Source organism: Salarias fasciatus, chromosome 5 (assembly GCF_902148845.1).
Source record: "Salarias fasciatus chromosome 5, fSalaFa1.1, whole genome shotgun sequence".
Classification (NCBI taxonomy): Eukaryota; Metazoa; Chordata; class Actinopteri; order Blenniiformes; family Blenniidae; genus Salarias; species Salarias fasciatus.
This window is the reverse complement of record NC_043749.1, coordinates 20,413,039-20,430,173: the sequence shown is the minus strand read 5'-3', so window position 1 is coordinate 20,430,173 and position 17,135 is coordinate 20,413,039. Positions and strand designations below refer to the sequence as shown.

Here is a 17,135-nt window from a genome sequence, read left to right as displayed (position 1 = left end):
TTGTAACTTGTCCAAGGGAAAAATATGCAGAATTTAAGAAAAAAAAAAGAAAGTCTTTACATATCTGGACCTTTCAAATGAAACGCGTGTGTTTCTTCTCATGTTGACATAGCGACAACGCGCAGACGGGGGTCGCACATGAAAAGAATTTGTACTTGGCTGTGTTTGTGAAGGATCTAGATAGCCTGCTGGTTTGCTCATTTTCTGCCTTTTTATGTCTCAATTCTGTCAAAACTAATTAGGAGAAAAGAGAAGGTAAGAAAATATGCTGGTTTTGCATGAATTTACTCTGGAAAGCAAGAAAAAAAAAAAAAGGAAAAATCTGAAGGTCTATATGTCAAAGCTGGAGGAGAGCTTCCTTACTGGGGCCCGGAGGCAGACGGTGCCTTTAACTGTCAAAGGGAGCAGGAAAGCTTCACGTTTCTTTGGAATCGCCATCGTAAGTCTCCGCATGTGCAAGGACTGCGTCTGAAGTTTCGTGTGACCTTCTCAAACTTAACAAGGCCTGGCGACGTGAGCTCTGTCTCAAACCTGGAGACGGTGAAATTGGGGCAGCTTTTCCTCATTGAGCTGAGCAGCAGAGCAGAAGTCGACCGACTGACAGGAGTCTAGACTGTAAAGCAACGATAATCATCCGCCCAGTTTCACCTCTCTGTGACCGTGCTGCCGATGCATAAACACATGACTCGGCTAGTTTTTAGCAACGTGTGACTTTTAATTATTTTCGAGTTCGCTGTTTCTTAATTTGTAGTCATCTCATTATGTGGCTTTGTTTGCCCTGATTGCTTTTCAGAGAACAACTCATGACTGTAAATAAACACTCTTCCAAGTGAGTGAAACTGAAAATAACTAAGCTAGTGTCCATGTACATGTGCGATATTCCCAGTGTGTGTTCTGTGTTGGACGAACAGAGTAAAGCTGATATGGAGATGTGTCTTGGTACCATGTCCCACACACACACACACACACACACACACACACTGCATACTCACATTGCAGCATCCTGTTGCTGTTTTTTTTCTCCTTTTCAATTGGTTTATCCTGTTTTAATGTGCATTTACTTTAATGTTTACTTATTTTAAGTGTGTGCTGAGCAGTGGGAAAGGACCGTCCTTAGTGACAATCAGCACTTTATTACAAAGCACCATCCCAGCATTTAATTTGCAGGGAATCAGAGAATCGCACACACACTTATTTGTGACTCAGTAGTTACAAAGATTCCAGTTGCCAACGTGAATTCAACCAACGTGACTCAACCTTCACCTAGTGATTCACTAAACCTCACATCCAGTCTGTCAATATTCAGCCTAAATATTTCATTTAATAGTTTTGAAATAAAGTACTTTTCCTTTTACCTTCTGAGCAGAACATGACTCTCAGAAGTAACGTGTCACCATTCCTATATAATCTGTAACAAATAAAGTGCAGCTTCTCTGAATCGGCTCTGTTGTTGGTGTCATCCGGTTTGCTTTAATCTCCTGAGTCACAGACGCTTTATCATTTTGTCACGTTGTCATTTTTTAATTTCAATCAATGCTCTGTTGAATTGTGATTCTCTTTTCACAGTGTGAGGTAAAATACACATTAAGATGAGTTCTACAGACTTTCTTCAGGGAAATTACCCAACCTAAACATAATTTTGTAAACCCTGTATATTCTGAAGGTTTAGACTTTTGTTGCTGCTGTTGTGTCTTTTCTGGCTGATGACACTGTTGGCTGCTTTTTTGGATGCTTCTTTAACATCTTATTCTTGTTTCCATATTGAAACCAATGCAGTGTTGACCGTGTGAACTGGGATTTTTAATGTGACAACGTGCTTAGTTTTCCACTGTTTGTGGAATCACACTGTATCAAAGTTATTGTTGAGTGAAGTAACTTTTCCTGCCAGAGAAACTTGAGATGACCTCTGAGAACTGAATGGGTTCTGTGTATTGCTGCTCCCCAAGGTTCACAACACTTTCTTTTGTCTTAAAATGAAAATATTTTTGTCAATGCTTGTCAGAAATGCCAAAAATATGTTCTAAGTGATTGCACTCACTCGGTTTAGGAACATGTATTTGACTTTACTAAGTCTCAAAGTGCTTGTTGTTTATTAGTCTTCCTCCGCCTGTCACCCTGAAGCAGAATTCAGTCTCATTTTAGACGTGTTTTTGATTGACATTGTCTGGATGTACTGAAATCTATTGACTGCAAAGTTATGAAAGCAAAGTTCACAACACAACTTGAAAGAGTCCTCGTCGTGCCTTTATTGATTGCTACGTTGCTGCTGTATGCTTGCTTTTCTGTGATAGTGCTGGCAAAGGTGAAAGTTTGTTTTGACAGATTATACAAAGTATCTTACAACATCTTTAAATGTCTTTCAGGTGGTGTTTGCATCTCCCAGTCAGTCAAGATTCCCCGGGAGCCGAAGCCGGGGGAGTTTGACAAGGTCATCCGGCGGCTCAGAGAAAATCCAAATGCTAGAGTTGTCATACTTTTCGCCAACGAAGACGATATCAGGTGAGGCCTGGTAATAGCTATGTAAGACTTCTTTGAAGATTAGAAAACAGGACTGCAGCAGACAGTTGGGAAACATGTGGGAAACAGCAGTTTGAGCGCGGCTCTGCCAGGCCACGGCGGAATGAATTGCAAAAACAAAATCAAAGTATAGCTGCTTGGGTTGCTGACCTTATCCGTGGTAACATCTGTTTCCTCACCTTTCGCAGGCGGCTACTCCACGCGGCGAAAAAGGCCAACCAGACAGGTCATTTCATCTGGGTGGGTTCGGACAGCTGGGGCTCAAAGATCTCTCCGGTCGTGCAGCAGGAGGAGATGGCAGAGGGAGCAGTCACCATCTTGCCCAAGCGGCAGTCCATCAAAGGTACAAAGGCGGCCACTGTGCAGGCATCTGATGCCGGGCTCCGCTGAAGCCAGTCACACGTTTCAGGGAAATCAAGTTTTCTTGGAAAGAGACAATACTTAAAAAGACAATACTTAATCCTTATTATTCAAAACTATCAATCATACAAACAAATTAGGCAAACTAAGTGCACAGCGTTGTATACAGCTTGTTTACAGCTTGTAGTTTCACTGTTGTTTACACTGACAGTGACTGTGTCAATGACAATGAATCCATTGATCCGTCCAGGGTTTGATCGTTACTTCATCAGCCGCACGCTGGAGAACAACAGAAGGAATATCTGGTTTGCCGAGTTCTGGGAGAACAACTTCAACTGCAAACTCAGCCGTCACGCGGTGAAGAAAGGGTCCGGGCTCAAAAAGTGCACAAGTAAGAAATTCTCCTGTTGAGAAAGAGCTGCTCGTTGTTCCTTTCGGTTTAAAGTTTCAACCGGCTTCAAAACATCCGTCTTTTGATCTCCCGAAGTGTGTGACACATTTGGCTCATGGTGAAGTGGTTTTGACAGCATCTCCCACCCATTAAAAGTGCAGCAGCTTTACATTCAATATTCAGAATCACCGTTCATCTCCCAGCTCATTTCACGGCTGCTGTATATTTCTGCCGAGTCAGCTGTGTTTACCCGCACGGCCATTACAAATGAATGGTTTATCTGTGCTGCTTTGTTAAAGCTTCACACTCCTTCCACCTAACTTCCCACCACTGTAGATAACACAGACTCTCTCTGCTGAAAGAACTCGCAGCATATTTTATCATCATTAAAACAAGTGCAACATACATCATAGAAGGAGACTCTGAAACTGTTGTCTACTTTATAGAAAATCTTTTTTTTCTTCTTCTTCTCCTGAATGCTAATGAGTCAGTCGAGAGGTTAAAATCTGGGGAGAAAGGAAAAACTGACATTAAGCGTCATGTTGTAAGAGAGGCTAATTATGTGTTGCATATCATGTGGAGTGTGTAATTATATATGAGGCTGATATTCTGGAACGTATCATTTGACATGACCTGCCACAAGCTGGCATTGTTGTATTCAGGACTTTTACGCATGCCTCCATAACCAGCGGGGTTTCAGTAACACATTGTGGAGACTCAAATGTAAGGTCTGACCCAGAATATTTCTGTTCCTGTTTCTGCTTCTGTTTTCTGTTTTTTCTCTTTTTTTTTTTTTTCTGGGTTTTTTCTCCCCAAGTCCAGTCTTGTTTGGTGGTGACTCTAAATTGGCTGGATGTATGAATTTGGATGCAGGAGGAGACTGTCTGTCTTCCACGTCTTGGCCCTGTATTCATCCAACAGCTTTTGCGCTCTTTTGTGTGTTTTGTTGATGTACAACAAAATGATTGCTGGACTGCGGAGAGAACCAGTTTACATGGTCAAGAATCCTCACTTGATTCAAGGTGTCAATTCAGTCTGATTCCAGTTCAGAATTGTTGCTAATTTGCAAACCTTCCTTCATTTTTGTGTCTCCGACTAATCACCGGCTAAGGCAGGCCAGCAGCATGTAGGCTTTAATTGAAAACAGGGATGTCAAACACACGTCAGTTCAGGTGCCACATACAGCCGATTTCATCTTGAGTCAGCCAGACGAGTAAAATAGTCTTATATTGACATTTAAATTTAAACCAAACTTTTTTTGTTTTTGTGCAGGGTATGACCAAAGTGTCTGTCAATCTCCAGTTTTATTGATGGATTCTGATGCAAAATATAGTGAAATGTCCAACATGACTTTGAGGCTGATTAGATAGCGGGAGGTCATGACCTTTCATGGCAGCATCACCAATTTTTCACCCTGGGTCTCAGTGTGACATTCTTGCAATTTCACAATTTGCTTGGTGTTTTGGCAGGCCGGATTGGAGCCACTTGATTGCCAGTTTTGGCCCATAGACCTTATGTTTGACACCTCCGGTCTAAGTGATGAAGATGAGTGAAGACTTTTCTAAATTAATGTATTCACTAAATCGGTTAAACATGAGGTAAAATGTTGAAAGAAAACAAAATGTTTGTTAGTTCTTTCTTGTAGATGTGCTGGTCCTAAAATGTTTCAGTGGGAATCATGGTGAGGTGTTGGTATCTGCAGGCGATGGAACGCAACCACACTGCTGACTGACTAAAGCTGGATTTTCAATCAATTGCACAATGTTCTTCTTGTTAGTTTTACAGAACATTGTGTTACCAGCCGGGGTGGCTCCGGCGTTTTTGCTCAAGTGGGTCTTGTCAAGACGTTGTAAGCTGTTAACATCATGTTTGTAGTTTGCAGCAGGGGTTTTCTCTGAGTTCATTTAAGACCTGTCTGTGTGCACATCTGCACAGCCGGGTGGGACACACCTGCACCCGAGGCAGCACAAGTTTGTTCCTCACAGCAGCTTGTAAAAGTGTTTTTATAAAAAAACACCTGTAAAAAGATTTCTGTGCATGTCTTTAAAGCTGGCCACTGCGTATTTACGTTAAAGACAATGCAACTTTCATTTATAGAAACATTTTCTGTCGGTTTAGAGGGGAGGAAAAAAAAACTGCGTCAGGATCCGTGTGTGTCTTCGTGCAGATGCAGGGCAGTTTAACATGTGAGGCAGTGATAATGTCGCAATGGAATTATTCCAAAGGAAAGAGCTTGCTAATTTTGCAACTGAGAGATTATAGTTTTTCTGTAAGGCGGCTAAAGTTATTTATTTAGTTATTTGATTATTTGTTTGTTTTTTATTCATAAACAGTAATTCCCAGATGCCGAGTATTCAATACAGCAATGTTTGAGTAAATTTTCAGCTTGTTTTTTTTTCTTTTTTAATATGTATTTCATTTAATTGCATTGCTACTAATTATCTGCCATAATTTAACATATCAAAGACATGAAGCACTGCTTTCACATGAACAACAATCAAGTGTTTTCTTGACAAAGCAAGTCATTTTCAGATTGATTAATCTGACATTAGAAAACCAAAAAAAATGTGATATACATGTTAAAATATTACATTACTGGAATATCATGGCTTTTCACAGCAGTTGTAATGGGAGAGCAGCTCTGTTTGAGTTTCAGTAAACTCCTGTTACATGGATTAGCAGTGCTTCAGTAATCCTGGATTAACTCAGTCTTGTCAGTAGCAATAATTAAATTAAAACTAAATTGCAGTATTATTTATATAGCACCAAATACTACAAAGTCATTTCAAGGCACTTTTACAGAGAGAAATCCCAACCATTCCACAAAAGCAAGCACAGGAAGTGTTGGAAAGGAAAAACTCCCTTTGAACAGGAGGAAAGCTGCAGAACCAGGCTCAGAGGTGGCTCTCGCTTTATGATGTTTTACTCAGAGCGCAGAGAAAACGATGGAGAGAAAACAACAAGCAACAAACAGTCACCACAGAGTCAGTTGCATTGCCAGGGGAAACGGATTGCTGAGAGATTCAAGCTGTGGTTCTGGTCAACATCAGCCAATATTTAATATTACTGTGTGTTACAAGTGTGACACATGCTCTTCAACAGTCACACAGCAGACGTTGTGTGGACATTCTTTAATGAATGGTTGGTAGATGCAAGGCCCCATTCGCCTGCTTTCTCATAATGCAAAGCACTGACAGCGTAGGAGCTGCGGTTGTGAGAAATATGAATGCCAAATCTGTCAGGAGCGATAGGACAGAAATATAAAGGTTACATGTATCCCCAGCACCGACAATGCATTCACATTATCAGCCCTAATTAACATTAGCCGACCTGTCTGCCGCTGTCCTCATGATGGTTGTTAATCTCAGCTGTTTTGTTGCTGCTTGTCTCTTTTTTTTTTCCCTCAGGATTAGGATGAGGATTCAAATTTGCTGTCATTAAACCTGTACAAGTAATGAAAAATCATTTGGCATTGTTATGTACAGAACGTGCGTAATTATATATCTATATATGCGTGTATGTAGAGAAAAAAGACGCATAATTATCTTATTATACAGCCTGAAGGCAATGGTCTGAATTATATCATCAGATGTAGGCATTGTGAGTTTAAACTAGTGTCCTTTATACTGTATTTAAGCAAAAGAAGCAAAAAATTTAATGAAACATGTAATATACTTTCACCGTAGCCACACACGTATTGACTTTCCCATTTCCTTTTGAGGTTATAGACGAAGAAGTGGAAAATCTCTGACGCTTAGATTCTGGCCAGTGGATAGAGAAAGTCCGCTTAACCTGGAGAGTTTAATCCTTTTCAAAGTGGGATCTTTAAGGCCTGATTTGATCTGTTGTGACAACAGTTATGTCAGGTAGCAGCCCACAGAGTTTACCAGCCTGCAGGCTTCACCAAAACAAAATCACGACAGTGAAAGCTGTGTCACAAACACTTCTGTTTTGTATCTACGGGCACTTTACGTTTGTATGGTGAAATTCTTCACATATCTTACATGCTACACAAGTCAGGTCACTGTGTCTGTTTTTGTCTTTGTAGCAAAATAGCACATAATAATCATTGGGTCTCTTCAATAATGAGGTTATACAACAATATCTCAAAACCGGTTGATGTTATTAATGTAATCTTTAGGTGCTTTTTGTTTTTTAAATAAGTGATGACCACAGATTTATTTACAAATATCTTAGCCACTGATACTCAAACTGAACTTTCTTGTAGCCTGAATGTGTAATTAACGTTAAAGGATACCTGCCAGAGGCACAGAGGAAAAGAGTTGCAGCAAAGTCAAAGTGCGTCATCGTTGCCGCCATCCGCCGAATAATTGCTCCAGATGTAATTGAAATGTAAGATCTAAGTGGTATGAAGACGTTAAAACTTAATAATTGGATTGCTCCGGCAGTATTCTTCCACCACTGACTTTTATTTGAACTTCTGTTTCAACCGTCTGCAATTGAAAACAACAACCTAAACACTGTTGATACTGTTGACAGTGTGGCCAGCTCCATAACAGTCACGTGTCTGTGTGTGTGTGGTTGAACATCTCGTTTCTGCTTTGTCCCTCATCGCGTCTTGTGCTTTCGTTAATTGACACAAAAGGCTCACCTAAGAAAAAGAAAGGGGGGGGGGGGAAGTGAAATATTGAGATGTACCTTAAGGTGAAAGGTTTAATCACCACTGTGAGACTATTTCTCAAGTGCTTGATTGCAAAAAGTTTTAATTTATGTAAAAGTATCAAGGTATAGGTTAAATGAATCAGATATTAATCTGCAGGTACTCTTGTTTGTTCTTCCACAGTAATGAGGCCACCTGAGGACTGCATTATCCTTTCTGAGTCAGTCACAAAGAAAAAGTCTCACTTTTAAATCAGAACCATGCCTGAAAGAAGGATTATTTGCTGCTACGCACAGACAGAAACGTGTGATGAAAGTTCAATTTGGTGGGACAGTGATTGGTGTGCACATACTCAGAACTTTGTTGGAGCTTACATGTTGTATGTGTATTTATATGTCTATACATGTTCATGAATTCAGTAACTAAAAAATAAGGACATATAGAAAAGCTCACCTCATATTAAGGACACAGGGAAGAAACATGGTCTTACGTTATATTGCATAATCGGACGAGGAGTGGAGTAGTGGGGCAGAACAGTAAATCAGCACATCATTAGACAGCATAAAGATGGAAAATCACTCCCTCCTGCACTCAAGGCAGTTTTTTTTTTTTATTCTCTTGTGACTGAATTGAGTATCTTAAGGCAGGAAGCATGCAAAGTCCAGAGAATCAAAGAGAATCAAAGTAAGTACCTTGTTGCTGTGAGGGGTCAGTGATAAATGCTAAATCAAGCAGACTGTCCCACAGCAGTTTTTTTTTTCTCCCTCATAAACACCAATGTTTGTGAGCAATAGTGTGCCGTGACAGCGCGTACACAGCGGTAATCCACACGCCATTTCACTGAGCTGAGTTTCAAATACTGCTGCATTACGACCGAGGAAAAGGAAATCATCAAAGGATGAATCCCAGCAACATTTCCAGTCTGGGAACTACACAGATCTATACACAACTGCCAAAAAAAAAAAAAAAAAAATACTGTGATATATGTAAGAACAAATGTAGCCATGTAAAAGTGCGGTGTTGTTTTAAGTGCAAACAGATTGTCAAAAAGTAGTGAAAAAACAACAGGGGACCAAGTGTTTTCTCTGAGTGAAGTGCAAAAAAAAAAAAAAATAAAATAAATATATATATATATATATATATATATATATATATATATATATATATATATATATATATATATATATATATATCTGAACACAATATGTACCCTTAACGCCATTATTGCCCCCAAATTTAAAGATAATTAAATTAGTTCTTCAAACAGATTCACAAAGCAAATAACACTTGTTTGGGCTGAGCGTTCAGTGACCATATAACCTTATTTATTCAACAAATGATGTTTTCATTGCAAAAGCAGGACTGGTTCTTTTTGGTGAACAGGCAAGCTGTTTCACAGGATGAGAACTGTCTTTTTTATCTTTCTTTTATTTATTTTAATCAAAAATAATACAATCCCTACGGGAAAAAAGAAAGGTCTTGTTTGAATGTTATCAAGAAGTTTCACAGTCACATAAGTGTTAATATGCTTCCCACGGTAAGAGGACATTCAATGAGAGAAGTCTGCAAAGGTTGGCGAGCATTATGAAGGAAAACCCACGTAAGACTTCTAAAGAGCTTCGGGCTCAGTTGGAACAAACTGGAGCTGTAGTTTCTGTCCGTATCAAACGTCTCACACAAAACCAGGTTTGGACTTCACGGGCGGAGGTCAAGGACAACACTGCTGAAAGAAAGGCACTAAAAGGCACAACTAATGCTCGCAAAACTGTCAAAAGTAAGTTTTTCTTCTGAGATCAGCCCCTGTGGGGAGATAGAAACCACATGAAATGTCATTAGGATTGTGAATCACTTTGTTTCTAGGGTTTCTATTGTGCTCCGGGGCAGCTTTGTTGCCTTTGGTACTGGATATATTGAACATATCAAAAGAATGATGAAATCTGAAGACATTTTTGAGAGGGGAATGTGGAAAAAAAAAAAAATCCAGGTTTGCAGTAAAGGTTTACGGTCTTAAACCAGGACAACGAGTCAAAGCTCGCACCGAGTAGAACAAAAGAACAGTTGAAAAAGAAAACTGGCCAGCAATGACTTTTCTCCTAAATCCACTGGAAAATCTCTAGTGAGACCTGCAGCCACTGCAGGATGAACTCCTGCAAACTTAAAAAGCTTGAATATAATAACAGAGACGGTCAAATCCTCGAATGTTTGTGATAATTTCTTCAACCACTTTTTTCGTCCCACAGTCCACAGAAATGCTTGTTGGGTTTAAACTGGCTCCTTGTTTTTGACTCATCTGGCAGTCGGCCTGCTGTGAACCCAGCAGGTCAGTAAGTGTAAGCTTGTACATGTTACAGCACTTTCCCATCAGACACTTATCGACACAAGATTCATGAACTACATATTGTGTTTCAATGTCACCTTTATTAACGGCACTGTTACTGGGAAGATTAAACGTCTGATGGGCCAAGTATGTTATAACATATCGAAAATGCACGGATTGAACTTACCTCCGCTGAAAACTACACATTTTGAATTTAATTATTATTTTGGTGAAAAAAAAAAAATAAAAAAATAAGGAATCAAATGTAAGAACGAGTTAGTGTTGCAACAAAGAAACAAGACAGAAGTGGCTACAGCTTGTGAGAAAGAGAAACTAAAAGCAGCATTTGTCATGAGGAATTTCGTTATTTTACACTGCGGCGATGATCATACGATGATTCAAAACAAAACTTTCTTTTTCAATAATATAATGAAGATCTTTGGTGTGCCTGAATAACCCTCAAGGAGACGTTCTCGTGCGATTATCTGTGAAGTGACTCAATTTTCTGAAAAAAGAAATCAAATGTTTTTAGGTTTCTGAATTAAAATTACATAAACAGTGAAGCACATCAGCACTCGTCCTTCATAGCGATTATTAAACAGGAGGTGAAGGTGGAGGAAGACTTGTTTTTCTACTTGTTTTGTTTCCTTCAGAGTTTTAAAAATAAAATAGAAATAATTATCTAAAATAGATAGTTGTTGTGTCTGTTATGATTATGAATATTATTAGTGTAGTAACAGTAGCATTAGAATTGTATTTTCAAAGATACAAACCACGCTAATGTTCCTGAAATAACAGAAAGAAATGATCATGAATGGATTGTTTCCTAATTTCTTTTGAGTAGACTTCGCTCTGAATCGGTTGCTACAAAACAAAACAAAAAAGCAAAAGGTTTGTACAAAAAGGATGAGGACTTAAGATCCACTCCAGGGTACGAAGGTACAGTTAACGGGGCCGGATGGCAACCTCACACTGACCACCATATGTGGCAAAGTCATCCACTTCAAATTCTTACAGTTTCACAGCCTAAATGAATCAAGACAAAACAAAAAGATTCAGATCCATGCACATGCAGATAGATCCCTTCCTGTGGGAGTGATCACCGTCATATACAGTAGTTCTGCCGTTATAATGTGTGAAATGATGAATACAAGAGGAAGACAAGAGCTCCGAGATTCAAAACTCAAGGGATGTTATTATTTATAGACAGAGGACAGCACTGGCAACACAATAAACAGCAAAGAATTACCCGATTCACCAGAGACAAACCACAGCTTTTACTCAAGAGATAGGCTTCAAAACCAACAGCTGGTGTTCGGTTGGAAGGCGGTAAATCCCAGCAATGAGCGCTCCGGAGAGATAACACGGGGGTTATATGTATGTAGGGTAGGACTCCAGGATATTACAGATACAGGAGTTAGTCTTCTGATTGGAGTGACCCTCAGTTACCTGCCGGCGAGAGCGTGGCGAGATCCTCAGGGAGGTCTGGGAACGAGTGTGTCGTGTGATCAGCATCCTGCTACGCTCAAACGTGTGTTCACGTTCTCCTCGTAAGTGAAGTTTGAAACAACGGGTTTAAATTTGAAATTGGCACAGAAGAAGCCATACGGTTCCGCATTATACTGAGCCTTGTAAATCTTTAAAGGGTTTTATGTATCTGTCCCTGGAGTCACGATACAACGAGGCTGCTGGAATATGTACAAGTATCGATGTCAGTTTACTGGAAAGCACGAAAGTGAGTGTAAAATGAAGAAATGCAGGCTATTTCCACGTGCAAGATAATGTCAGAAAATGTATTTGTTGAGACAGATGTCATCTAATAATTTACATTTGAAATCATGTTTTACTGTGACGTGTATATCTCAGGTCTGAAGCTCTAAATCAAAGCTGTCAAGCTGAACAGCTGTGGAGTTCAGTCTGGCCTGTGGGATGGCAGCGATGTGAAAGCTCACTCCCTGTTGATAGAATATCATCAAAGTCTTACCATCAGGGTGAGTTAGTGAAAACATGCGTGCTGAAAGCTGCAGAAGTCCCGTGTTCTGGAGGAACAATCAGGCACACTTCTTTTTCAATTAAATCAATTTGGCAGAAATATTTGCTTCAAAACAGATTCTGTCATAGGTGCAAAAAAATATATATATATGTATGAACATTTTCAAGATCTAATAATGTTTTTTGTAGTACAGAAGGGAAAGAATGTTAGAGTTGTTGGTATTGGTGATTGATTATTGGTGTATCTGCCCCCTGATCTAGGATGAGTCTGACACCCCTGTCATGCATGCATCCATCCATCCATCCATCCATCCATCCATCCATCCATCCATCCTTATCCATGTGGGTTTAAGAATTTTACTCCAGGAAGTGTCACCACGTGGAAAAATGAAGTGCAGAATTATACCTCCAATTTTTGAGGATTGAGGAAAAGCTGCTCTACCACCTGAGATACCACTGAAAATGAAGAAGGGAAGATATTTGTTTTTAATTGAGCTCAAGTGCCATGTACTTTAAAGAGTTTTGGTTCTCTGTTTGTTCTGATCTTTCATTGACAATAAAAAGATGCATCATTAATACTCAAATCATAAACGTACAAAAGAAATTGCGTATCAATATAAAGGTAGTCACAATATTTCTATCAAATATACGAGTAATTGGTGAGTAAAGCTAAAACTTAGAATGAGGGGCCAAATGTGTTGTTATTACTCATGTTGTTGATAATGATCTGAGCATGTATTTAGGAACCTAAAGATCAAACAATCAGTGAATCTATATACTATGATTATGTATCTTATTTCCTACTATGAGGTCTAAAACTAGTAAATGTTATCTTATGACTCCCCTGGTTAGGAGGATTTACCAGGGTGATAATGAATGTTTAGTGTTTGTCTCTCACTACTTATTTAGACACCAGCCTAACCTTCATGGTAATGATCATGTTTTCATCAGGAAACATCACTCACTATAATATATTTATTTTTAGCAATAATACAACAAAGAAACTGATTAGAATTTGCATTTTTAGGTCTTGTTTTGTTCTTATTCAAAACCAGGTAGTTTAAATTAAGATTTATTTCAACTTAAAACATCTGTTTGTGATCAAACTAGAGGTTTTTTTTTTCTTGTTGTAAGGTGCAGATAGGAGCACAGATTGTAGAAGGTTGGCACACTGAAATTAAAATTCAATTTGTTTATTTAATGCAGCCTTTGATTATAATTAACAGTAATCTTTGATTTGGTTTGGTTTCGGTTTGAGTAAACATACCTCCTATTTACTTATATGCTTAAACAAAGTCAAACACATTCAGAAACTGCAGAACTAATTTGTTTACACAAAATGAGAATCAGCCTGAACACAAACAGATGTTTGAATACATCCAAACAAGACTCTACACCATGAAAGACCTGTGCTGTATGGAAATCTGTGTTTAATGTTCTTTTAAGTTCTGTAAGCAGGTGTGGCTGGAAGGGAGAATGAACAGATTCCAGGAGTAGCTGATGTCGTGTCATGCCTCTGCACCAAACCCATGGTTACTTTGTTAGAAAACCTCCATACATCTACCCATACAATTCTATACTTACAACACAATAGGTTGGTCACAGCACACACTCGGTCATGATGGCTCGCAAACAAGCATTCGCCTCAAAGCCATGTTGTCAGGGTGAGTTTGTGAAAACATGCTTGCACAACTCTACAAAATGCAACAGCTCAAGTTGTTTTTTTGGACATTTTACTCCAGTTTGCGTCATTAAGATTTAGTTGTTCACATTATTATGGCTTGTCAGCTTAAGTGCTAAACCATTGATAGATACACGAACAAATTCCTAGAGAATGATAAAATTTTCATCATCGACCTTGGAAAACATCTACGCATCTTTTTGTTTCGACCATATAATTTATAACTGCTAAAAAAAAATACATCAGCATAACATTCTCGTAGTGGGAATGGATGCTCTATAGGCACCTGCATAATGCAGGAAGTCGCTGTTCAATCACTTGCTGTGCTCATTACAGACATTTCAGTGCTAAATTTTACTGTCAGCCTGCTTCACAGGGAGCCAGCGACCACGGAATGTGTTTGAGGTTAAAGTGTGACGCTTGTGACGCCTCTCCGCTGGTGGAGAGCGCCGCAGTGCCCCCGAGCACAGCCGTGTGCGAGAGCCGCGTGGGACACGCTGCAGAATTGCCAGTGTCCTGAGAGGGTTAGACTCCTTAGTGTGATCAAAGGATAAGGAGGGCATGAGTGACGAGGAAAAACAGGTGAGACTTGTCTTTCATCTGAGAATGAAGGAGATGTAAAACTGATATTGATCAACTCGGAACGGTGCTAGAAGGTAGAGCGGGGACCCATCGCGCAGACGCCGTTTCTCCTCGACGGTAATGATGTGGGGGAGCGGCGGGAAACAAAGCAACACAGATAAAGACAGGATGTGCTTTTCCATCCAGCCATCTATTTTTTAAACCGCTTATCCTGAACAGGGTTGCAGGGCGGCTGGAGTGTTTCCCAGCATGCACTGGGCGAGAGACAGTGAATATGTTGGACAGCTTGCCAGTTTCTGACAGAATTTCTTTTTTTTTTTTTTTTTTTTTATAAAGTGGGGTGGGGGGTAAAACTGAATACAATACAGAACAGGGTGAAATGATTGGGGACTTCTTTTGACCACAGTGGTAACGGAGATTAGAATTCAAGGCTCGATATGGTAGCTTTTGTGTTAAAAATGAACGATGGCAATGAAAATGGGCTGATGTGACGTGAAATCCAAAAAACTTGAACAAAGCACAACATACATTGCCTAAGCAGCTCCAAACTAGCTTTATGGATTATGTCTCATAAACTTTTAAAGAAGGTCAATTCAAATAGTATTAAGTTTTTCTGCTGCTGGGATTCCCTCTCTCCCTACCTGCTACATAATGCAATCATATAGATCCAGAAGATATAAACAAATCCTAGCTCGATTTCCCCGCTTGTATTTTACTTTATTGCATAAAATGAACAGAAAGTTGATCTTGTTACTTGCTGAGCCAACACAACTGATATCAGCTGAATTATTTGCCGGCAACAGTTGTCTTCAGATCCAATAAAATTAGCCAGACAATGGCTGATCTTTGATTAAACCTTTTCAGAGCTGACTAAGACATTGTTGCTGTAATCTATCTTACAGTGTGAAAGTGCTGCCAATCAAAAGACTGTTTTAAATGTAATATCTGTGTTCTTTTCTCCAATCAAATGATTTGCAAAATCTTTATTACAGAGGAAAAGATGCATTTTAGCTTCCAAAAACCAAAAATCTGTCTAAATCTTTAACAATTTGGCGGATTTGTTGAGGAATTATGTATATTTATACTTATAGAGTGCCTGTTCAATAACTAATAACTGGCATTAAAAATGAATGAAAAACTTAATAGTTTTGCCTCTAAAATACACAAAAGTCAGCTTACGCTGTAAAGTCACATGAAAGAAAACAAAAGTCAATATCACACATAATAAAAGACAAGGCTGGGACGTATAACAGCAGTGTCAGAGTGATTTAAGAGACTGTGTGACTGCCGTGGCTGGAAAAGACTGGATGGCCCATGGCCAGTCGCAAAATGAAAAAAATAAAAAAAAGTCAGAGGTCCTGTGCCCACACTCTCTGTCACAGGATGTCTTGTGCGATACCTCCACGGAGGACACCCACACTTTGCCTCTGCTTTGCCTAATCTAAATGGATTTCTCTGAAAGCAAAACGCCAGCCTGTAAAATCTGTGTGAGAGAGCCAAAATGCCAATGAGGAGGGAGCTATAGAGAGACATTGGTTGGGGGGGGGTGCAGGGAAATGGTCTTATGGAGAGGAAACAATACAAAGTTAGTGTGGGTGGCCTGCCAAGCCTGCAAGAGAAATAACACTCTCACACCCTCTTTGGCTCGCAGGAATCCCCATGGCATAGGCACGGCAGCCAAACTGTGACAATCTCCGTCCAATCAGGGCCCCGTGGCCCTTAATTACTGAGCCGTAACCTCCAACAATAATTCATGCATTTCCAAGGCTCATGAGATTATCTGGGACATTAAAACCCCTCTGGTCTGCGGCGAGGAGCTGGAGATGCAGCAAATGAAATATGGCTGACAGAAGGAGACCTCTGCCGATTTGGGGGCTAGCACTCTCTCAGATTGAAGTGGCCACTGAAAATAGCTTGAACCTTCAGAGCACAGATGTTGCATAACAAATGACTATTGGTTACACAATGTTCAGTTCTGGAACTTTAGCATTGATTTGCCCAAAAAAGACAATGGCAGCACAGACAGACGCTGTCACATCAAACATCAAAGAAAAATAATAATAATTATTGACACAAGTATTCATGCCGATTGCAATTCCTGTTTTTATCTTGTTTTTCACAGTTTTTAATCAAATCGTCCTACCTCTGTGTCAGATGCTTAAAGCCGCGATACAGCTATCCGGACCTCAGCACAGTCACAAAACATGTTCGCTCCTTTACTTACTGAATTGAAATAAATTAATTGAAATGAAACTTGAATCAACACAGATTTCTTGTTCAAACCTCTGGGCCATAAGAAAAACATACAAAATATATGTTTTCTTTGTAATGCATGTTCAAAAAAAAAAAAAAAAAGACATGAAAACACCTCAAATTGAAAAAGGAAATTGAGTGCACTGAAAGCCATTTAGGCTTAATTTCACTTGATGTGCCCCAGTACCCCTGATCCATTTAGGTGCTTCTTGCTTTTTATTTACAAGCAATAAGGTTATCATTAAGTGTGATTGCAGATGAGGCCAAGTATCACAGTTATTTGCAGCCTGTACATCATACTCTTTTTTTTTTGTTTGTTTGCTGTTTTGATGAGTATTTTTTTAACTGCTGAATGAGAGACAAACACAAAACAAAACATATATTTGAATGCACCTGTTTTGTTATCACTCCATTTGGTAAG

The 17,135-nt window shown here is 39.4% G+C and overlaps 1 protein-coding gene across 2 annotated transcripts in view; it reads left to right on the top strand.

Annotated features, from left to right (window-relative positions):
* The window catches only part of LOC115388087 (metabotropic glutamate receptor 4-like), a 146,598-nt gene that overhangs the window by 98,147 nt on the left and 31,316 nt on the right, over positions 1-17,135 (top strand). For both annotated transcript variants that reach the window (XR_003931450.1, XM_030091019.1), the window contains exons 3-5: positions 2,364-2,499; positions 2,706-2,860; positions 3,128-3,268. Coding sequence is in view for 1 of the 2 variants with exons in the window: in XM_030091019.1 (XP_029946879.1) it covers positions 2,364-2,499; positions 2,706-2,860; positions 3,128-3,268 (432 nt within the window). In the remaining variant the exon portion in view is untranslated. The remainder of the gene's footprint in view (positions 1-2,363; positions 2,500-2,705; positions 2,861-3,127; positions 3,269-17,135) is intronic.